General features: G+C 37.4%; 2 protein-coding genes across 5 annotated transcripts in view; both read left to right on the plus strand.

Moving 5' to 3' along the window:
• Positions 1 to 25,044, plus strand: part of abcd4 (ATP-binding cassette, sub-family D (ALD), member 4) — a 234,306-nt gene that overhangs the window by 196,188 nt on the left and 13,074 nt on the right. The window lies entirely within an intron of this gene.
• Positions 9,532 to 24,808, plus strand: klhl14 (kelch-like family member 14). Of its 3 annotated transcripts, none has more exons than XM_022666933.2 (9): positions 9,532 to 9,951; positions 11,903 to 12,845; positions 15,817 to 15,938; positions 20,685 to 20,774; positions 20,909 to 20,987; positions 21,119 to 21,309; positions 21,888 to 22,046; positions 22,930 to 23,087; positions 23,651 to 24,808. In XM_022666933.2, exons 2-9 carry the CDS (start codon positions 11,926 to 11,928, stop codon positions 23,789 to 23,791), a joined length of 1,860 nt encoding a protein of 619 aa, XP_022522654.2. In that variant the 5' UTR covers positions 9,532 to 9,951; positions 11,903 to 11,925; the 3' UTR covers positions 23,792 to 24,808. The 3 variants fall into 3 exon arrangements, with proteins under 3 accessions (XP_022522654.2, XP_022522653.2, XP_022522652.2); XM_022666932.2 differs by lacking the exon at positions 9,532 to 9,951 and adding an exon at positions 10,058 to 10,742; XM_022666931.2 differs by lacking the exon at positions 9,532 to 9,951 and having other exon boundaries at positions 10,058 to 12,845.

Consider the following 25,044-nt stretch of genomic DNA (forward strand, 5'->3'; position numbering starts at 1 on the left):
ATTATAGAAGCTTAGCGTACTGTTGTCACGGTCTCGCTCTGTTCCCCTGTGTTTCTCCTGTAATTTTCCGTCACGTGTGTGTAATTTGTAGCTCCGCCCTTTCCCCAGGTGTTCAGTGTTTCTTGTTACTATTTATAGCTCACTTTAGTCCTTGTTTATCCGTCGGTCTTTGCACCTTCCAACGTTGTCTGTCTCGTCACGTCCTAGCTATAGTTTTGCCACGTTTCTAGTTCTTTGTTTAGTTTGTATTATTTGTTTATATCTCTTGTTTGTTTATATTCCTTGTTTTGTACATATTTACGTATTTATCCTTTGTATATATATCCCTAGCCCTGTTTTGTACTTATCTGTTTAGTTTAGCTCTTTGTTTGTTTTCCCTGTTTGTTTATGTATATATATTTATTCGTTATTCCCCTGTTTGTTTGTTTGTTTACTTATTATTCATTAAAGTCTGTCTAACCCGCTTTTACGTCCGCCTCCCGTCTGGTCCCGCGTTACAGAAAGAAAATTACAGGAGAAACACAGGGGAACAGAGCGAGATCGTGACAACTGTAAATCTAATATTCTGCTATAATAACATATACACATTCAATATACTTCCAAAAAATGCTGTAATGTTGTTTTGATTTGTTTGCATTAATCACTAATGAGTAATGTGTGTAAAAACATGCACTCAAACATATTAACAAAACAAAATATCTACATTTCTGCACTTATAGATAGATACATACATAAATTCAACTTTATTGTCATTGCTCAGTACAGATACACAGCAACGAAATGCAGTTAGCATCTACCACAGGTGCAAATAGTAGCAATAGTTTATATATATATATATATATAGCTCTGGAAAAAAATAAGAAACCACTTGATGAGAATGATGAGTTTCTTGGATTTTACCAAATTAAAAAAACAGCATAAAAAAGCAGCATAAAGTTATCCAAAAGCAGTGTGTAAGACTGGTGGAGGAGAACATGATGCTAAGATGCATGAAAAAAAACTGTGATTAAAAACAAAGCAGGGCTATCCCACCAAATATTGATTACAACTGAACTCTTAAAACTTGAACTATTAACTGCATTATTTGAGGTCTGAAAGCTTTGTTATTTCAGACATTTCTCATTTTCTGTAAATAAATGCTCTAAATGAGAATATTTTTATTTGTAATTTGGGAGAAATGTTGTCTGTAGTTTATAGAATAAAACAACAATGTTCATTTTACTCAAACATAAACCTATAAATAGCAAAATCAGAGAAACTGATTCAGATTTCAGACATATTTCTTAACATAGTGTTATTAATTGTTTATTAAATGATAAGAGCATTGTGTAGTTGTGTGTTTGGATGGCATGCATCTGTCTTTGTTTCTGTGGCATGTCTGTGCGCGTGGCGTTTGGGCGCTGGTTTAACTAATAAAATCTCCCAGTTCTCCTCAGAAATAAGCATCAGCTCTGCTCCGGTGGCTTTACCTTCCCCAGGTGATCGCGCCACTGAGCCCGCGGCCGCTCCAGCGCACACGCCTCTACCGCTGCTGCCAAGCCTGAGGGTGGCTACCCGTTAGAGGCACACACACACACACACACAATCTCACACACACACACACAATCTCACACACACACACACGTATGCACTCAGGTCCGCATACCCAGACGCAGACACACACAGACATGCCATTGTCCCTCCAGTGCCCCACCGTGCCTCTGCCCTAGCTGCCCAGCTGCTCTCCTGGGTACACCTCACTACCTCCCTACCTCCACCACACACACACTACACACACTCTACACACACACTCTCTCTGCTGCGCTTTCTTTGTCATGAATGATCATCTGCTGGTCTCCAAGCGCCTGGGCCCACCTGGTCGAGAACTCGCCCATTAGAAGCCCATATGTGAGAGAGAAGCAGCTCGCCTACGTTTCTCCACCAAATCAACACCCGGGTGGCTCTCATATTCTCCAGGTAATCCATGCAGCGTGCAAGTGTGCTCACACACACACACATATATACACACACATACACAGATACACACCCTTACACATGTACTGTACCATGTTCTGATTACCTACACACAGTCCCTGCTGATGAAAGTACTGTAATAACAAGAGTAATAGTTATAATAATAATAGTAATAACAGTAAAAGTAATAAAACTAATAGTAAAAGTAGCAATCCGTAACAGCAGTAAAAACAGTAAAAATAACACTTTATTTTTACTTTCTTAACTAAGAATATTTAATATTTGTGGTCAGCTTACAGTTACATTTTGCACAAAACATGAGGACGACGTCCTAGAAATGTTGTAACTGTCCACTATACTAATAATATTTAAGCTAAGAATCTGTCAAGTACTCACGTCCCTCACTACCAACATTTGACTATAATAAGTTGAGTTAACTCAAAAAGGGCCAGCATTTGACTATACTAAGTTGAGTTTTCTTTAAAAACACCAATATTTGAACATACTAGGTAGAGTAAACTCAAAAAACCTCAACATTTGACTATACTAGGTTGAACTAACTCAAAAATACCCACATTTGACTATAAGTTGAGTTAACTCTGAAAATACCAATATTTGACCATAATAGGTAGACTTAACTAAAAAACATCAACATTTGACTATACTAAGTTGAGTTAACTCAGAAAAGACCAGCATTTGACTATACTTAGTTGAGCTAACTCAAAAAAGACCAAAATCTGACTTTACTTAGTTGAGTTAACTCAAAAAACACCAACAAGTTGAACCAACTCAAAGAAAACAAGCATTTGACTATAATAAGTTAAACTAATTAAAAACAGACTGACATTTGAGTATACTAAGTTAACCTAAAATAGACCAATAATTGACAATATTAGGTTCAGCTATCTAAAAATAGACCGGAATTTTACTTTACTAATTTAAGTGAACTCAAAAAAGACCAGCATTTGACTATACTAAGTTGAGCTAACACAAAACATACCAAATATGTTCACACAATGTGTGAATAAATGTACCTGGAACTATATATATTATTATTTTTTTGTACAATTACAGCTACTGTTCTGTAGTCACTAAGCAGAAGCAGATATGAGATAAAGTTGATTAATTCTGCAATAAGTTTTATTGGCCAAGCATACTTAATATTCACAAGGAATTTGACTTCGGTAGATGTTAACTTTTTATACATTGAGCAAACAGACAATCATCATAATATACAAAATATAAATATGACTATACAAAACAAGATAGCAAAAATATGATATCAAGACAAAGCACACATAGAGTAAATTAACTGCAGCAATAATAGTGCAAATTATAATAGTGAAAGTGGTGGTAATATTGCTCGTATAATAGTAACAGTATATCTGTGGCAGTCTTTACAAAAACTGGGAGCTATAAACTTACTTTGCAAATGCTTAAAATACATGTTATTTCTGTTAATTCATAGGATTTCTGGTGTAAAATGCAGACCTATTCTAAGTGCTGATATTTAACCCACACCCCTTCCAGCCCCCGAACCCCAAAAACGGGACTTTCTGAAGGTTGCCATCTCACCACACTTAGTTAACAAAAATATTTCTACAAACAAGATGATATCACAGCACTCCATGATATTAATATGATATGTTCCCTGATCTGTAAAGCAGCTGGTTATCTTGCTTGCCGGCGATAAGAAAAAGTGCTGCGGATTTCCAGTTTGTGAGCACATTTGGGCTGAATCTTTCACACGTCACAAATTGCAGATGGGAAGCGGTGATCTTGAACAGCCGATCACCCCAGCGTGACCATCTGACACCTTCCATTTAGGAAAATAATACTTTCTATCTTAGCATACTCTCCCCTCTGCAGTCAGCCAGAGGAAATATGCCTGGAGGAGTTTCAGCTACTAACTTCTTCCACACTCCTCTCTCTCTCTCTCTCTCTCTCTCTCTCTCTCTCTCTCTCTCTCTTTCATTTTTCTCTCTTTTTCACCACCCATTGTCTTGTTTTTACATGTATTTCCTCTTTGTTGAACGTCTGTCTGATTTTCTGTGAAAGTGTAAAGGAAAATCTAAAGGTATTAATGATTGGTTTTAAGTGCATGTAAAAAATAAACATCTCTAGAAAGCAAAACTGGGTGAAATTAAACCAGTAAAATCAGTATATTCGCTTTATTATCAAAAATGTACATTAATAAGCCATGACAATAAAAAAAACACCTGTCTCACTCTCTCTAGATCTCCCATGTGTTGCCAAAAAATATTAAATATTAAAAAAAGACCAGCATTAGACTATACTTAGTTGAGTTAACTCTAAAAACACAAACATTTGACCTTACTAGGTAGAGTGAACTCAAAAAATCAACATTTGACTATACTAAGTTGAACTAATTCAAAAATACCCACATTTGACTATAATACAGTTAACACATAAAACACAAACATTTGACTATAGTAAGTTGAGTTAACTGAAAAGGACCAACATTTGACTATATTAATTGGAGCTAACTCAAAAAAGACCAACATGTGACTATACTTAGTTGAGTAAACTGAAAAAAATCTGTCTGATTTTCTGTGAAAGTGTACAGGAAAATCTAAAGGTATTAATGATATGTTTCATGTGGATGTAGAAATAAACATCTCTAGAAAGCAAAACTGGGTGAAATTAAACAGTAAAATCAGTATAATCGCTTTAATATAAAAAAAAAATACACTTATCAGCAATGACAATAAAAAAAAACACCTGTCTCACTCTCTCAAGAGCTCCCATCTACTGTGCTGCCAAAGAAAAATAAAAAAACATTCCCTGGCTACTTAAGAGGATTCTTGTGATATCTGGCAGCAGGGCGGTTTTAAGGCATTTAAGGGCCCCAAGCAAAATTACCCACTAACACCATCCCATAACAACACACATACCAAGAAAGTGTGAATTAAGTGCGTAGTATCAGTTTCATATTTTGACGGCTGCAGGAATCACTAACCTGGCTAGCTGGATACTGACAATAACTAGTGGGGCCCCTCCTCACTACTCAAGGGGGATTCCGATAACAGTGACTTTGGGCTTTCCTGCATCGACCATCGACCAGACCTCAGAATTTAAAGGGGCGCTCACACAGCATGTCGTTGTATTCAATTCATAATCAGTCCTTGTCTGAGGGCCCCTGTAAGTTGGTGTAAAAGGGCGACTCAATCAAACCTAAAGATGGAGCATCCATTGGTATCAGGCTGGACAGATGGGCAGCCAACAAGTCAGAGGAAGACAGAGAGAAAAAGGAGGAAACTTTTTGGCCACCATGTTGTAGTTCAGTTTCAGGCTTTTAGCAATCTACTTATCCTTAGCCTAGGCCATCTTTGTGGAAAGATCTCCATTCTGAATCTCCACTAAACCCATACATCACCCAGTGCCCCTCCCAATCAACCCTTTTCATTTTTTAGATTTTTTTATTTGAGCTGAGAATGGAGTCAGCTATATCAGGGGGTTTAGTTACCCTTTAAGTTTAAATGGAAAGCAGCATTCGTCTCCCACAATGTTTAGAGAGATGGTCAAGATTCATCAGACCACCCTACTTTCTTTCTTCCTTTACTTTTTAGTCCATTTCTGATTTCTGAAGCCCATGTGATTTTGGATAGAGATCATCATGGGCAATAAGGAACAGTCTGCAGCTTCACAGACCCATACACAGCAGGTTCCCCAAGTTAAATTGGGGGGAAAAAGGAGAAAAAAAAATAAATTTGGGGTTGTTAATTCAGCATTGACAGTAATGAAGGGTTATTTTCTGACATATGCAGGATTTAAACAAGCGTTTTACAAATTTCCCAATACAAATCATCATTTACGCTTAAATGCATGCAAAATGAATATGGCTACAAGCTGCTCCAGCTTTTGGAGGTCTTGATTGGGCAGTTTTATTGTTGTGTAATTGTCAGAGACATTGTCCAGAGAGTTTTTTTTTGTTTGTTTTTCTGATTGCATATAGCTTTAGCTGTTATCACACACACACACACTTATCTACACACCTCTACACACTCCTGAAGCCAGGAGCAGAGCTCTACTTCACTGCTATGCGGCCAGTGGAGCACTGAAGAACGCTGGGTTTTTAATTTGAGCGATAAATAGGAGTTGGTTTAACAGTTGGGCAGAGAGAGTTGTAAATGTTCTCTGTGATTCGCAGTCTCTGAGGGTTTAATTAAGTCCACAGACTCTGCTTTAACATGATGAGGCTCACTCTACACCCCTCCGTAACATGGCACACCCGGAATGCCCCACCATCTCAAGTCCACGGGCCTCAGGAGAACCGAGACGCTAGACGAAGCTTAAAGACTCGGAGACGGCCATCTCAGTTGGTCTAACAAGTCAACGGAGAATTGGCTGATATCATATCAGTTTTGTCTGCCGGTTTCTTCTCTTAAGGAACTCATATATTCCATATACTACACTGGGAATATGCGGGTATTAACTAAGAATAAGCGTTTTAATTTTGATGTCTCATATATATATTTGTGTTTATACAGTTCTTAATGGTTTAATTTTATTGTCTTAATTTAAATACACTTGCATTTGTCTTAGTTATTAATGTTATATACTTATATTGGTTATGCAGTGGAACTATATATCAACCATTTCACCCTTTTTTGGTTGAAATCACTTATTTTCTGTTGCACAATTGCACAAAAGTGATTTTATTTTAAGTGCCATCATTAATAAAGAAATAGCTCAATTGAATAATCTTAATAAAGTTTAATCACAGTTTTCATGCATCATGTTCTCCTCCAACAGTCTTACACACTGCTTTTGGATAACTTTATGCTGCTTTACTCCTGGTGTAAAAATTCAAGCAGTTCAGTTTGGTGGTTTGATGGTTTGTGATCATCCATCTTCCTCTTGATTATATTCCAGAGGTTTTTAATTTGGTAAAATAAAATAAAATTAGCATTTTAAGTGCTTTCTTATTTTTTTTCAAGAGCTGTATACTAATCTTAATAGTACAGATTTGGCTGGATAGTGCTCAAAATACAAATACAATGATATGTTTTGTACAGACAATGATGAAGTGTGCGATAACATGACTAGCTCCTCCATTATTGAGGTGCATTGCATTGTGGGAGAATGATGTCCATCGCCATCAGTTGGAACACACCCTACAACTTTGTTTAACTTGGTGTACCATGATAAGAAGTATACTAACTGTTAACAATATCTCAGACTAACAAAATATCTGTTCTCAGTTCATGAGAGTACTATAAACTGCAAATAAAAAGAACAACGGTAGCTTCAAAATGTTATAACGTTTAATTAATAATTAATTACATGCTAATTAATTCAAATAAAGTAATATTGTGGTAAGATTTCCTCTTAAATGAAGTCACGACTTTATTTCTCAAATATTTTTGAATATGGAGGTGGATGCTTTCCTAAATAAAACTGGTGTCATAGATCTGAAGCTTTATATGCCATATTTACAACACAAGTATATTAGAAAGCTCTATATTGTTTGTAGTTTTTACCCAACTAATATGTGCCTCACCAGTACTGTTAATACTGATAATAGGACACACTTTGTGGTAACCTATGGACGTTACAAGGATTTTCACTTTACAGCCATTTGAAAGCATGTTGATATGATAATTGTGTAAATATTGATTGTGCTGTTCAATAATGTGAGTAAAGAGGGGGTGTTATGCATCTGTTTAAGTCAGGGCAGCCATGCAATCACTCTTTCAGAAAAACTATAAAATAATATTTGAATTTTGTCTATCTACATGTATATGTAACCAGTTTTAATTTTAAATTGAATCCATCCAAATATTTCCAAGGTCAAATCTCACATAACATTTAACTTTAAAATAATTTTCTCTATATTTGGATGTGTGGTTTATAATACAGTGATTGTTTTTATCTTATATACAGGATACACACCATAGGGCCCATAGGGACCCAGCTCCCCAAAAGGGTTCTGGTACTGGTTCCATGTGATGCTCATTGGACCATTTATGACTCATTCTTGTGTTTAAATGCTTTTGGGAAAACAAACAAGCACACATGTAGGAAAAGGGTGTTTGTGTAGAGGATTATACTGTATATACAGGTAAGCAATAATAATAAGAGACATTAATGGGAAGTTAAATGTTATTACTGTGACTTTTCACTTATCACTGAGGGCACTTATACAGTGACTGTATGATATACGCTGCTGTTTATATGTATAAATTATATTTTATAGCTAAGTGGACATCATATATTTCATATATCTCAAAGTCAAATTGAATGTAACAAGTTGTGCCCCTGATATGAATATGAACTATGACTGAAGGACTTCAGTTTATAGTATATAGTATAGTTTCTATAGGGATAAAATATGTGTGGAGACATGGTATATATTATATTAGTTGATTAATTGATTGATTGAGTAATATTTTATAGTTTGATGCTGATGCAACTCTTCATAAATCATAAACGATCACACAGGTATAGAGTAAAATATCTCATTTTTAATATGATAAACACAAGCAGTATCTTCTTGTACTTAAGACTTTTAGTGTTTGTTTTGACTGTGCTTACTTATCTTACATACACAAACACATACACACACACATTCAGACTGGTATAATAATTATAAAAATGATAATAGGACACCTTCTTCTACTGTTTCTCTTCTTTATTGTTTGTTCTTATATTATAAATGACGAAAGTGCACAGTAAAGCACATTCCATCCCACACAATTCAATCTGATAGAAAGCTGTATTTTTTAAATGCTCCATACTGTTGTACTTTATCTTTCTGTACTTATAAAGACTTTTGGTTGGCTGCTGTTTGTAGGGACTGGCTATGTTCACTCATATATGACTCATCTCATACAAACACACATTCAGACTGTAATAATAAAATTATTAATATTATTAATACTTATAATAATTAGGACATTTTTTTCCTCTTTTTGACTCATTTTTTTCAGCTTGATGCTGATGCAGGACTAAAGTTTGCCTCGAGTAGCTTCTTTTGAAGGACTAGCAAAAAAAGAATAAAATGGGGTGGGTTATTTTGGCGATGGAGATTAAGGCAGGGGCTTTTTGTCATTTGTGCGAGACAAGCCATTCATCCATCCCGTTCTCAGCCAAAAAAAGGCTGGTCCCAGAAATTAGCAGTTTCAGCTCAGCAGCGAAGTCGTCGGGCTGTGAAGGCACAGAGAAATTGACTAATTAGCAATGCGCACTAAAACTTGACGGTTCTCTCTATAACGGCGAAGGAAAGACTCGCTTTTTCCCTCCCTCTCTCTCTCTTTCTCTCTCTCTCCCTCTTTTTTTGCTCTCCCTTCTTTTCTTTTTTCCATAGATGTTTGAAATCGCAGTCATTTACGCTCGACAGTTTTTACAATAGCCTTGAGCCATAATTTTGCCAGTCTCTCCAGCATCCATACCCCTGCATGGTCTCTCTCCACCGGCCATGCACGACCGTTTCTCTCCCCAACCGTGGATTTCCTATTACTCTCGTTACGACTCACTGAGCCCCAGGCCCAAGGATAATGATGTGTTGTTTCTTGGTAGCATAATTTGTCACACGTATATTTCTTCTTCTTCTTCTTCTTCTCTTGCAGAAAGCACAGCTCCCTCTCAGACTCACAGACACACTTCTTGTTAGGTTAGCTAGTTAATTCCGAAGAACAAATGAGAAACAAATGAGCAGCGACAACAAATAAGGAGAAATAAGACACGGAAAGAGAGAGAGAGAGAGAGATGTATGTATGCGTTTGTATATAGTAATATATAGCGTTATATCTGTGTATATCTAGTTATCTAGTTAACGTTACACGAGACTGGGATTCAATGACTGTTTCCGAGCAGCGGAGGCTGTAGACTTTCTTCTTCTTCTTTTTCTTTTTTTTAATTTAAAACAAGAAAGCGGAGGATTTTTTTAATATTATTGAACGGAGGAGAACAAAGGAAAGTCCTGCGAGAAGATTAAGGAGGAGCCGAAGAGACTTTATTTCCCCCTCAAGTCAGGTAAGTTTTGCCTGTTTGCCTGTTGTGCGGTGCTGAGCGGTGCTGAGCTGCGCTGTGCGGGGCTGTGCGGTGCTGTGCGGGCGGGCTGTTAGCGTTAGCTAGCTCCGTATAGGGGGAAATGTGGCGGCGGTGGAGGTGGCGACGGTGGCGGAGGTGGAGGTGAAAGTGAGGCGGGAGAGGGTGTCAAGTTCAGCCGCCGCGGCGGCGATGGAGCGTCCGGTCCGGTTTTCTTTCTCCGTGCGAGAAAAAAAGAGAGAGATCTGTCCGCGTACGAGAGAGCGAGCCGGTGCTGTCCGCGTCCTGTAGCCTGCGGAGGAGCGGAGAAACGGAGGAAGAGGCAGAGGGGGGTCCGGCTTATCGAATAATTCAGTCCAACTCGCCTGATCGTTTGTTGTGGTCGCCGGAGACGAACTAATTGCTTGTGGATCTATCTGACTGCGTGTACTTACTAGCTGTTAGCCTAGCCTGTTAGCTAGCTATATCTCTCAAACGCTTGTAAATAGATAATCTAGTTAAATTGCTAACTAAATCACTAACCTATCTCTCTGTTTGTGTTGTGGGGGCTTCTCGCTAATCTAGCCTGCGTGTGAAAAATGGAGATGTTAGTTAAGCTCGTTTATAGATGGTTAGATGATGATGGTGGTGGTAGCGTGTGACCGTGAGCTGCTGCTGCTGTTTTAGCTAAGCCTGGGTACAACTTGGGTGCAAGTTGCTGCGGTAACCTAGCGACCAAGATAGGTTAGCTAAGCTAGCTGTTAGTTGAGGGGTTTAGCTAACTAAGCTTCGCTAAGGTAAGTTAGCTAGGTTAGTTTTAGTGTTTTGATAATGCTGAGAGAAAAACTTCGTTAACTAATAGGTTAGAAAGATAGTCAGTCTGAATAAGTGAACTTTAATATTGTTTAGTCCTTATAGAGCAAGTTAACTAACGTTAGTTAACTAAATAACTATTAAGCTAGTTGTGGGGGTTAGCTAGCTTATCTAAGCTACGTTAGCTAGTTTGTTTAAATAATGCTGAGAGAAGCTTAGCTAACGTTAACTAGCAATGGTTAGCTAGGTTAACTAGGTTAAAGACATAGTCAGTGAAGCTATTGAGCTATTGACCTTAATCTAACCATTTAACTTAGTTAGCTACTTGTGGGGGTTAGCTAGCTAAGCTAGGTTAGCTTGTTTGTTTGCCTGGGTGCAAGTTGCCGTGGTAACCTGACCAAGATAAGTTGGCTAAGCTAATTAACTGGCAAGCTAACCTAACTAAGCTGTGGGGTTTAGCTAACCAAGCTAAGTTGACTGGATTGTTTTAATAATAATGAGAGAAGCTTTGTTAACTAACTAGGTTAGAGTGATAGTAATTGAAGCTAGTGAGTAAAAAAGGATGAAAACACAAAGATCAACACGGGTCATGAAAGTTAAGTTGGCTAAGCTAGATTAATAAGTGAATTTTAATATTGTTTCAGACAATCCTTGTAGTGCAGCTTAGCTAAGCTAACTAGGCTAAAGCCTAACTTATATAGTTAGCTAGCTAGATAGCTGGGCTATGTTAGTTAAACTATACTCCTTGGTTGTTTTTATTTGTTGTAGTAAGTGAATAACGGAAGGAAAGACAAATATCATAATAACCTAGCTAGCTAATCTATCTTACCTAAATAAGTAGTTAGACTTTAATATTGTTTTGTCCTTTTATAGCAAGTTTACTAGTTAATACTAGTTATAGCTAGAGCCTACAGTTGTATGTAAGGTAGACTAGACTGGCTTTAACTAGCTAATCTCCACTGATTTTGTTGTTGTTTATTATTTGTTGTTAACTGTCGTTCAAACAAAAAACTTGGCTAGCAAGTGCAGCAACAGCTTATATAATCTTGCAATATGAAGGGAACATATATAAAAGAATCTATCTAATGCATAACTTGAGCACAGAACCCAGACCAATGGCTCCGGCATTGCTGTGTGCTTGTAGGAGGCGCGAGCAGCTCCGGAGTCATGTCCAGATCGGGGGACCGGACCTCCACGTTCGACCCGACCCACAGCGACACGCTGCTGCACGGGCTGAACCTGCTGTGGAGGAAGCAGCTTTTCTGCGACGTGACTCTGACCGCTCAGGGCCAGCAGTTCCACTGCCACAAAGCCGTGCTCGCCTCCTGCTCGCAGTACTTCAGGTCGCTCTTCTCCTCCTCCACCACCGGCGCCTGCACCGGCGGCGGCGGCGGCACCGCGCACATGCTGAGCGGCGAGGGGCTCGGCAGCGGCAAGGAGCAGGGCAGCAGCGGCACCCCCTCCTCCTCGCCCGACGACAAGCTCCTGCCCAGCCCGCGCTCCATCAACAACCTGGTGCTGCAGGGCTGCTCGTCCATCGGCCTGCGCCTGGTGCTGGAGTACCTGTACACCGCCAACGTGACGCTGTCGCTGGACACGGTGGAGGAGGTGCTGTCCGTCAGCAAGATCCTCAACATCCCGCAGATCACCAAGCTCAGCGTGCAGTTCCTCAACGACCAGATCTCCGTGCAGAACTACAAGCAGATCTGCAAGATCGCCGCCCTGCACGGCCTGGACGAGACCAAGAAGCTCGCCAACAAGTACCTGGTGGAGGACGTGCTGCTGCTCAACTTTGAGGAGATGTGCGCCATGCTGGACGCCCTGCCGCCCCCCGTCGAGTCCGAGCTGGCCCTCTTCCAGATGTCCGTGCTGTGGCTCGAGCACGACCGCGAGACGAGGATGCACTACGCCCCGGACCTGATGAAGCGGCTCCGCTTCGCCCTCATCCCGGCCCCGGAGCTGGTGGAGCGGGTGCAGTCCGTGGACTTCATGAGGAGCGACCCGGTGTGCCAGAAGCTCCTGCTGGACGCCATGAACTACCACCTGATGCCCTTCAGACAGCACTGCAGACAGACCACCGCCAGCAGGTAGGCGAGGAGCCAAGAGAGCTCCAGATATCTGTGGTTACTTCACTCACCTTCAGCATCATGTAGATTCAGCATCATGCATCTTCAGCATCATGTACTAACTTCAGCATCATGCACTTTAAGCATCATGTACTTTAATCATCATGCACCTTCAGCACCATGCACCTTTAGCATCAGGTATGCACTTTCAGCATCATGCACCTTCAGCATCATAGACCTTAAGCATCATGTACTAACTTCAGCATCATGCACCTGTAGCATCATGCATTTTAAGCATCATGCATCTTTAGCATCAGGTATGCACCTTCATCATCATGCACTTAAAGCATCATGTACTTTCTGCATCATTCATCAGTTCAGGGAAAAAAGAGAGTACTGTACAGATTGCTACACTTTTATTGTTCATAATGTGTAATTATATACACAGCATGATACTACTTCAAGCCCAACTGAGTTCATTACTTCATTAAAAGTAGAGAAAGACAAGCATAAATAAATATATTTAAAAAAATAAACATCTACTAAAGACACTAAAGAATTGCTCTAAAGGGTACTGACCCAGTGACAGTTTTTTTGTATCCTATTGTGGTGCTCTTTATAAGAAAGACTAGCATCATAGAAGAATGCTATACATGTATATGACCTATAACGCTGCTGTCATTTAATTGCTAAATGTAAATGTAAACCCCCTTTGGATAGCAAGTTTTTTACAGGACAGCAGTGACATACAAATGCAGCTCTTGGTCTCACAGAGACAAAAAAGGCTCTAAGTTTCTCTTGTTAATGTTTTGCATGTTCAAGTTGGGAAGTTTTCTGTTTTTCCCCATCACAAATTTCTCGGTTGCAAAACAAATTTCTCCTTGTGGGGAAACATAAAGTACAAAGTAAAGTAAAGTATTCAAAGAAATGTAAACAGTGAAAGGAAAGAACACATGTACCTATATAGACACAATAGGAATTACGTTAACATGATTATATGGTGTAATTGTTTATGACTGAAACTGATTCTGATTGGACAAACCCACACTGCTTTGTGGTGTGTCATGGTGCATTCTTGTGAGTGTAGAAAATGAAAGAAATATGACATGCATAGCATTTTTGTTACTGTCCAACATGGTAAAGCAAAAACATTTTACTTAAATTAGGTCTTAAGGTAATTTTAGAGCACTTCTATTAGTCTATTCTTCCAGATCATTTCACATAGTGAACAAAACCACAAATCTACAGGGTTCAGTTGATTAAAAAATATTTTTTTATATTGGATGTTACATGTACATGTCCAGTCATTATCTACCAAATTGATATGATGCATGTAAAAAAATGGTGGTACTTGTTTAAAGTAAACGTGTAAAGATAGTTTTGTAAATTTCAGTGTATAATACGTATAATAAGGTTAGTACTAAAGTACTGCTACTTACTGTCTGAGGCAGAATGATAGACAGTTTTTGTAAGAAATTGAAAGCTGCCATTTTTCACTCAGCTACTCACAATTAAATGGTCCAGTTGTCACTAACATGGTCCAGCTTTAGGTATTCTAACTCATTATAGTGAATAAGCTTACTGCACATTTCTGCTAGTTTTCAAATCCGTGTTTATGTTCATAATGCAGTGGAGTTATATAAAAAGGCTGTATGGACAGCATATAAAGAAATGTCATATCAGAATGAAAAGCTGTAAATGATCTGCTCTTCTCTGCAGTTTAATCCGCCCACTCAATACAATCAATACAAAGCCATTTGCATGACAATAACCTGTCCTGGTAACGGATGTGTCTCGCTCGTTTGTGTCCACTTGTATCTGACTACTCCTGAACGAGGCTCAGCCATTTGTCCACCATCCATTTACACCTGCCACCATGAGTGGGCTTTGGTCTAGACGTCTGACTGCTTGTTTAGGATTTAGTTGTGTTCAGACCCACAACCAGAAACAGCTGTACTTATTTACCAACAAACTGATTGAATTTTCTCTAATTTCTGTTAGCTTGTGAAACAAAAGCACATGTATTTAATCTATATTGTGTGAGCTTGTTTGTATTTTCTGGCAAATCAGCCAAACAGCTGAAATAACGGCTTAAATACACTTATTTACACATATAGGCATAAGGACAGAAGCAGAAGCAGGGTCAGTACACTCAGTTACAAAAATGATGTTGTAACTCATGTTGTAATATTTATTTATTACTCTTGACTTTATATTTGACTTTCCAGAATCCAAATTGGCCTGAATATGCTTTTTACATAGTGTTAATTTATGTGTTTATATGCTTGTGTTTTTTGTTATGTACAGCTCTGAAAAAAAATAAGAGAGCGCTTAAATGATGAATGATCACAAACCATCAAACCACCAAACTGAACTGCTTGAATGTTTGCACCAGGAGTAAAGCAGCAAAAAGTTATCCAAAAGCAGTGTGTAAGACTGGTGGAGGAGAACATGATGCCAAGATATGAACTTGTTTTCTTTGCATTATTTGAGGTCTGAAAGTTCTGCATCTTTTTTGTTATTTCAGCCATTTCTCATTTTCTGTAAATAAATGCTCTAAATGAGAATATTTTTATTTGGAATTTGGGAGAAATGTTGTATGTAGTTTATAAAATAAAACAACAATGTTCATTTTACTCAAACATAAACCTATAAATAGCAAAATCAGAGAAACTGATTCAAAAACAGAAGTGCTCTCTTCATTTCTGACAGAGCTGTATATATACACTAACTGTCATATAGTTGGTTAGAGATTGATAAAGGAATTTAAAACAAATATATAATTCAGGTTTAAGGTCATATGATCTAATAATTGCTGAAGACTTGTTAAACCATCTACAAACCATCTAAATAACCCATACATAATCACTTATAAATTAATTTGATTTGTTGATGGTTTGAAATCAGCTTATTGAATTGAATTGTAAGTTTTTTTTTTTTTTTGCTTTTATTGTTAATTTTGCATTCCCTTCTGCTTTCTGTGATATTTCAGGATTCGCTCCAACAAAAAGATGCTTCTGTTGGTTGGAGGTCTGCCCCCAGGTCCTGACCGCCTCCCCAGTAATTTAGTGCAGTATTACGATGATGAAAAGAAGACCTGGAAGATCCTTACAAGTGAGTGCTCTAATCTTTCACCGCTCTCTTTCCCGGAAAGATCGTAGCTGCTTAAAGTTATGTCTTACCACAGAATCAACCTGGAGAAGAATAGAATTCCTGCTCCTTAGATGCTCGGGGTAATGATGTATCACTATCACTTTTAATGTAACTTCTTAATCAGAGCGTGACTGTCTTCACACCATTGTGGAGCTTCATGTCTGAATTCCTTTGCTTTTTATTTTTTTTTCTTTGGCAGAAGTCTGCTAGCATTAATTTTAATCTAATGATCTAGTGGGGACTTATCATCAGATGATCACACACATATTGATCTCCTATATATTTAAATATTGAACTACTTTATTGAGACCATATTTAGGGAAAAACTGTTTTTTCCGCTAAAGATTTAATATTCATTTAACTGTTTGGAAATGATTAAAAGAGTATCACTTAGTTTTGTTTTAAGCCATAGAAACACTGGAAAAAATAGATATACTGAAAGCATTTTAGGATCATTTCGGCATTTTTAATAGACTTTAAAATGATTTAAATGTATTAGAAATAAGCATTATGCCATATTGTATTTGATCATGATGAATTGTATTGTGTTTTAAACACAGTAAGCTTTTTCTGGATACTGTGTATATCATGGATACTGTTAGTGCTTAAAAAAACACTAATAGCATGTTTTATTACAAAGAGCATGATGCATGATGTTTTAAAAAGAGCAAATGTTTGATAAAACTCACTGTACAACGTATGCAATTGTATCTGGACTGCAGTTTTTAAAGTGCATGCATGTTTTGTGTGCATGCTAAAATATACTGATAAATATAGTGTACACTCAAAACTCAAAATCTTAATATATATTTATAATATATTTTTTTACCATGTGACCCAGCTATTGTATTATCTGACGTCTGTTTGTAAATAGTTTAATGGTATAGTATATTAATTATTTCCTGGTTGTACCACCAGTCATAGAAACTGTATCTGTTCAGATAAAATAAAAGAAGACATTTCCTAAGAGATCAAAGGTTAAAGGTTACTTGGGGTCGTGCTGATGATGCAGTATCATATCACCCTGACATATGAGATAAGCTGAGATAAAGTTGTTCAGTTATCTCAACAGCTTTAAACGTTTGGTGAAATTTTTTAAATTTAGCTTATTTTAAAAGGTTTCAGACATATTGAGTTTATTTGGATGGTCTGTTGTCTCTAACTGCATCTAAATGTTAAAATAATACATATTATTTTAATGTACTAAAATATATGTATATAATATTTGGTCCATTCCAACAAAAAACATATATTAGCTCTCTTTTGGGAGAATACGCTTCTTTTCTGTAAATGGTTAAAGCTGTATAAAGTAAAAGTGATTACCTGCTGTTACTTGTTATTAGTTGACTACTATAGTGTTTATTATTCTTTCTGGAGGTGAAGCGTGAATTAAAAAGACTGTTTAGTTGAATAATACATGTATTTATAATATATTTATACAGCTCTGGAAAAAAATGAAGAGAGAACTTCAGTTTCTAAATCTCTGATTTTGCTATTTATAGGTTTATGTTTGAGTAAAATGAACATTGTTGTTTTATTCTATAAACTACAGACAACATTTCTCCCAAATTACAAATAAAAATATTCTCATTTAGAGCATTTATTTACAGAAAATGAGAAATGACTGAAATAACAAAAAAGATGCAGAACTTTCAGACCTCAAATAATGCAAAGAAAACAAGTTCATATTCATAAAGTTTTAAGAGTTCAGAATTAATCAATATTTGGTGGAATAACCCTGGTTTTTAATTAACATTTTTAATGAATCTTGGCATCATGTTCTCCTCCACCAGTCTTACACACTGCTTTTGGATAACTTTATGCTAGTTCACTCCTGGTGCAAAAATTCAAGCAGTTCATTTCAAGCAGTTTTTAAGTGATCTCTTATTTTTTCCAGAGCTGTATTCTACCTCTACCTTCACAAACTGCGCTCCAACACGTTATATTCAGTATATTCAGTAAATTCAGTATATTCTGTTTGCAGTGTCATTCACTATTAACCTACATCTGCGTCAGTGTGTTACACTCATAGAGTCGTAGTCTAAATTCCTTTTGTTTCGTCCACAAGAGTGTGAAATGGTCCGTGACTGATCGGAAAGTACAAACTGCAGAATCATCCTCCTAACACATCAGTAGCCCACTGATGTCATTGGGGTGTGCAGGTTATTAACATTCAATCAGAACTTTGCAATGATCCACAACCCAAAAGGGGAAACACGTTGATTAAGGGGGAGAACATATTCTATCAGCACTATTTGCAGAGACATGATGCTGCTTCTGAGATTTCTCTACTTTCTACATAATGGAGTGAGTGCCATCTAGTGTAGTGAAATGGATATTTCCCACAATATGAACAAAGACTGTCTGTACAGTTATTTTTATTTATTGGTGATTATTGATTCTCTAAAAAAAAAAACATACTGTTATTTGCACAGCCTCTATTGCAATTGAATATGGTGAAAATTTACAAAACTATAAAATGCCAATTGTTGTCAGAATGTATTAACAATTAAAAGCATGCATACTGGAACGACCTGGAATAACCTTGATATAAAAATCATTATCAGTATCAGTTTAACTGTATAGCATTGGCTGTGCATTCAGTTAATATCTATATTAAATTAGGGACTATTTTAAGCATTTTTAAGTATTATATATTTAAGTATTTAAGACCTGTTTACTTATGTATCATTTAAGACACAACACACAGTATATTACCTATCCAATGCATTATCAAATCTGTTGTTCCTTTAAAACATTTGTACCTTAAATAATGTAAAGAAACCAAGTTCATATTCATAAAGTTTTAAGAGGTCAGAAATCAATATTTGGTGGAATAACCCTGGTTTTTAATCACAGTTTGTTTTCATGCATCTTGGCATCATGTTCTCCTCCACCAGTCTTACACACTGCTTTTGGATAACTTTATGCTGAGCCCGTGCACATTCTGCCCAAGCCCGACCCATAACCAATTTAAACACCACAATTTTTAGTAAGTACAGCATTAAAACTGAGCTTTTAAAAAATTGGGTGTTTGAATAAGCGAAATCTGTTCAGAATTATGTTAATTAACATTGCAACACTGAAGAAGCGTAGACCTGTTATATATAGACCTGCTTGAGCCCCAGAGCTGCGTGATTATAACATTCTAACTTGTGCAACTTTTATTTTATTGCTCTTCTATATTATCATTATCACGCCATAGCTTTATATAAAATAAAAATAACATTTAAAACAGATTCTTAGATTCTTTAGCTCAACCCGTTCAGGCAGAGAATCTAAGCTCTAAACACTATAGTACAGCAATATAGTATGTTTTTATTTCTTTACTTGATTTCTACACTATTCGAGAGTCCAGATAACGTGTTGATCGTTTGTGTATAAATCTCCTCCAGCTGCAGCTCTGGGTTAGTGAATGAGACTCAGGCGTCAGGCAGGCCTAGACTCTGCCTTCACGACTCCGGGAAGATAAAACTGTATTATCCCGACACTCCCCGGCTTTCCTCTGTAGCAGAATGACATTTGATTTCACCGAAGTGGCCGATGGAAAAAGAGTGAGATTCAAGGCTGTCTAATTTTACAGCAACTGCGATCCATCAGGCAGCAGAGGGGTGACAGTGGAAATGAGTGATAGAGACAGACAGGTGGCTCTTAACGTACGACTGATTTATGCGGCAGAGGCACGGGCCAGAGATTTATTGAGTGAACATGATCGTGTTCATTATGACTGCCACCCCTAGACCATTTCTCTCTATTCTAACGGGGGGTCACTTTAACAGTAGTGAAGAAACTTAGAGGAGATGTAGAGAGATGGAGAAAGCAGGGAAGATAACACATTTATTATGCTGCACTGTGGCAGATTGTGAGATTATAACTGTTAAAAAAGTTATACACATATATACAGCTCTGTAAAAAAAATAAGAGAGCACTTAAAAATGATGAGTTTCTTTGATTTTACCAAATTAAAAACCTCTGGAATATAATCAAGAGGAAGATGGATGATCACAAACCATCAAACCACCAAACTGAACTGCTTGAATTTTTACACCAGGAGTAAAGCAGCATAAAGTTATCCAAAAGCAGTGTGTAAGACTGGTGGAGGAGAACATGATGCCAAGATGCACGAAAAAAAAAACTGTGATTAAAAAACCACCAGGGTTATTCCACCAAATATTGATTTCTGAACTCTTTGAACGCCCATCAGTGTAGCTATATTCATATTCAGTGAAAATAGGCTGTAAGCGGGGTGTAAGATAGCAATGAGCATCACAGTGTGCCTTGCGCAGGGAGTATGATAGGGCTATATGTGAATCTAATAGGAATAGTATACTTCTCACAATTAATAATTTAAAATTGGATACTTTTAATTTTTTTTAAAAAGATATGTATATTTGCCACTCTGTGCGCTGGGTCAGCTCCTCCAGGTGGACGGTGGTTTCCAGTTGAGAGTGTGCTGTGCAGGATTGGCTGCTGCTTCTTAACGGTGTGTGTTGAGTGTGTGTAGAATGTAATTGTAAGCGTCCTTAAGTGCTAAAAAGAAGCTATATAAGTGAAATTGTAAGAAAGTAAGTAATTTAAAAATTGCCATTTAATTTTGAACTTTAATTTCCTGTGTTTTATACTTTTTTTTCCCATACAAATCGCTTTTTTTATCATGTCATTTATATCACATGTGTAATGCATATCTGCATTCATTTTGTTTTACAGTAATGCCTTATAACAGCGCTCATCACTGCGTAGTAGAAGTGGAGAACTTTCTTCTGCTGCTGGGTGGAGAAGACCAGTGGAATCCAAATGGTAAATTGAACAAGTTATATATGTCATTATAACAGTTCATCGTTCAGCAAATAGATCAAATATGGTGCAGAAATGAGATATTAATGTATGCACATTTCTGATACGTTTCTACGTTTCTGATTAATCCTATACAGGCAAACACAGCACTAACTTCGTCAGTAGATACGACCCGAGATTCAACAGCTGGATTCAGCTTCCTCCAATGCAGGAGAGGTATGGTGCTATACGCTGTATTTAATAATTGTAATATTTTTAGTTGTATTTTATTTTAATTAAAGTTTTTAAATAAAGTGCACAGAAATGAGACTGAATCTGTTCTCTCTCTCTGTCTGATTTTGTTACAGAAGGGCGAGTTTCTTCGCCTGCTGCCTAGATAAACATCTATACGTAATCGGCGGGAGGAACGAGACGGGCTACCTCTCCAGTGTGGAGGCTTATAACCTGGAGACCAACGAGTGGAACTACGTTTCTTCCCTTCCACAGCCGCTCGCAGCACACGCCGGGGCGGTCCATAATGGGAAAATCTACATCTCAGGTGGGATGATTTAGATTCAGATTATTCTTTGTTGCTTTTCATTTTATATATGATAAAATAATACAAATAAATAGCATTAAATTCTCAATTAGTTAATTGACATTATTATGCAACCTTTATTAACCTGTCTATAAATGGTAAGTAAACCCCCTGATTTTTGCTGACTCCACCCTCAGCTCTTTAAAAATTTGAAAAAGGGTAAAAAATAAAAGGGGTAGTTTGGGAGGGCCACTGGGTGATGTATGGGTTTAGAGGCGGGGCAGGAGGAGAAGCTGATTGGCTGAGCTGATCTGAGCTATATCCTTGCCTATAGCACAGTTGAACCTGAGAGGGCGCTACAGAGGCAGAATTTTTTTAAAAGTTAGAAAATGTGTATAAAAAATGTAAGCAGGACTGTTATGTTTAATTACTTTAAAGGAACACATTTCAGCTACTAATAAATAAAATATGGTTATGGGGTTTTAGTGCCTCTTTAAAGCAGTGTTTTTCAACCTGTGGGCTGCTTCTTTTTTTTGGATATTTTCAGTAACATAAAAATGATCTCAAATATTAAACTGTAGCCTGTACGTTTTAAACAGGTGGAGTCCACAACGGGGAGTACGTGTCCTGGCTCTACTGTTATGATCCAGTGATCGACGTGTGGGCCAGGAAACAGGACATGAACACTAAACGTGCCATACACGCCCTTGCTGGCATGAACGATCGCCTCTACGCCATTGGAGGAAATCATTTAAAAGGTACAGAGTTTAGGAATCATATAAAGTAGATGTTCCACTGTACCACACACACATGCTTATTTATACACAGTAATCTATAGTCGTGTAATCTACACTTATATACATCTCCTCATATCTTTCTTTCTCTTATCAATCGTTCTTCACTCTTCTGTTGTGTGGAGTTTTTTCCCGCTCTTTTACAGTATGTAAGTTTGTATGATGGTTTATAAGTAGTTTGACTGACTATTGATTCTGGTTAATACAGTATTTTCTCCTACTGAGAATCTCAGAATCAGGATTTAAACAGAGGAAAATAAACAACAGGAGAGTCGATCAGTGAACTACAGTGTTCACTAGCTTATTTATCTGTAATTAACTGTAGTGCAGAAACTGTAGTGAACTGATGGTGAACTGTTGGTTGATAGAGCAGATCTTCGCTGTCCAGTTAAAAACAAGTATCTCCAAAACAGCAACTTCACAGAAATGGGATTAAATCATTTTAATGTTTTGGAAAAAAAAATAGCCAGAAAGTTTTGGAAAAGTCACGGAAATTTGCTTTACAAGTCTATTTAGCTATTATTTAGCTATTTTGAGCTAACAAACATCAGCTCAGAGTTAGTTCAGTAATTTAGCCTCTACAGGATGGAGGATTTAACACACATTTTATTATTGAGGATTGTGTGTCAACATTGCTTAAAGAAATATTGTGTTTTTATTATCAAATTAATTTTAGGCCTACTGTAATCAATTTTAACTATAGGTTTAGATGATCAGCTGATAAGAAGAACAGACTGTAATAACAAGAAGGAGGTCATAATATTGTGACTAGAGAGTATATATGTTTAATTGGTTTGAGTTTGAGTGGTTTTGGATTATATAAGATTATATTATTTCCTGTCTGCAGGATTCTCTCATCTGGATGTGATGTTGGTTGAATGCTACGACCCTAAAGCTGATCAGTGGAATATTCTGCAGACGCCTATTCTAGAGGGCCGCAGCGGCCCCGGCTGTGCCGTTTTGGACGACAGCATCTTCCTGGTTGGAGGCTACAGTTGGAGCATGGTAAATATATATCCACACTTTCATTGAGAAGAATAAGAGTACTGTATTTTTCGCAATATAAGGCGCAGTTAAAATTCTTTAATTTTCTCAAAAATCATCAGAGCTGCTTATAATCCGGTGCTCCTTATGTATGAATTCTACCAGTCAGGTATTAAAAAGGAGTAAAGACACTCCACTGAAGTACAGAGTTATACAGGAGTTTCAGTTTAGTTCTACAGCACTGAGACTGGAGCAGTATTAGCATTAGCTGCTAACCACACTAAGCGCTAGCTCTTCCACCGTTTAAAGGTGAGTATTATCAGCTTTTAGCCTACTGCTAACTCTGGCTATCACTGCTGGAGCAGCATTAGCATTAGCAGCTAACTGTGCTAAGCACTAGCTCATCAACTGCAGGTGTAAAAACGCCCGTAGATAGCTGTTAATATTGATCAGTTCAGCATAAACTCATATCATCATCTAGGTGTGGGTAGAGAGTATATAAGTAGTAAATAAGTTCGACTTACCATCTGAAAGTGATTTTTTTATGAACTATTGTTTGTATTTGTGTAAATTCTCTGCTGCAGGGAGCGTACAAGTCATCCACCATCTGCTACAGTCCGGAGAAAGGCACATGGACAGAACTGGAGGGGGACGTGGCAGAGCCTTTAGCTGGACCAGCCTGTGCCACAGTCATACTGCCAGCCTGCCTGCCGTTTAACAAATGACAGCGCAAGTCTGACGGCACGTTCACAGATCAATCAAGCCTTAGGATGGATAGAAGGTCCATCGCTAAACACAACAGAAGAAGAGAGCGTCCGTGAGGAATGCCCTCGGTTGGGGTGGAGGTGTACAAATTATTTTTTTACAGGTCTGACGAGAGCACTTTCTTTCTTTAATAAAATTTTAAAAAGACATATTATTTGATTTCAAGTACTTCACGCTCTTCTGTATGGAAATTGAGATATGTTCATCTTTGATCCATTTTTTTATTGTAAATGTTTTTGGCTTAACTTGATATCGCACGCATACTCTTCAACTGAACTGATATAGCGTCCATTTGTACTTTGTATTTTGTGCAGAACATTATTCCGAGGTAATGCAATGTTCGATTGAAATGTGTTTTATGTCCTGGAAAGAAATCAACAAAGGATTGTGCTTAATTCCGAACAAAATCATCATTCAGTGTACACTGTAGAGTAGAATACTGTCTGCCACACTCCTGCTTGTTAAATATCGTGGCCATACTGTATATGGGACATCATTTGTACAGAGGAGAGGAAGCAGTCAAAATAAAAGTCCTCTCACTTTTAAGTTATGAGGAGTTAAATTGGATGAACAATCAGCATATTGTTTACTGAGCCATGTGCTGTATATGCATGGCCTGAAGTAAGAAGCTGTATTTTACGGTGGGTGCGTTTGTTTAGTTTGGGGTATTACCTGTTAATGTTTAACAGTGCCTATTTCTAAGACAAGGTTCATTATTCCCTGTGTGTCAGATAATCATGGAATCATGTTGTTGATAATTGGTTTCATTCTAAATTGGTGAATCTATCTGACTCATGAGTGAAATGATACGCGTCGATTAGGTTCCAGTACAGCACTGTGTATATAATGTTCATTTTTGTTCGTGTAAATAATCGCTTGCAGTGGAACATTTTTGTGCCCATAGGATTTATTATCAAATCCTCTTATGTTATTTACATTTTAGACAATGAAAATAAAGCAAAAGGTCTGGATTGTTATTGCCTCCTGAATGGTCAACTTCTTCCATAGCTGAGGTAGAAAAAGCACACACTGTATAAACCCATACATCATCAGCTGCTACACGAGTATAATGTGTTTTTTTTGTGTTTAAATTTTATACAAACAGTGTGTAACAAAACATTCTCAAAATTTACACTGAATGAACACATTACTACAGATATGGAGGAATATAAACTTTCACTGTACATTGTATACAGTGTTTTTTAATTTAAGA

The sequence above is a fragment of the Astyanax mexicanus genome, chromosome 6 (genome assembly GCF_023375975.1).
Source record: "Astyanax mexicanus isolate ESR-SI-001 chromosome 6, AstMex3_surface, whole genome shotgun sequence".
In the NCBI taxonomy this organism is placed as follows: domain Eukaryota; kingdom Metazoa; phylum Chordata; class Actinopteri; order Characiformes; family Acestrorhamphidae; genus Astyanax; species Astyanax mexicanus.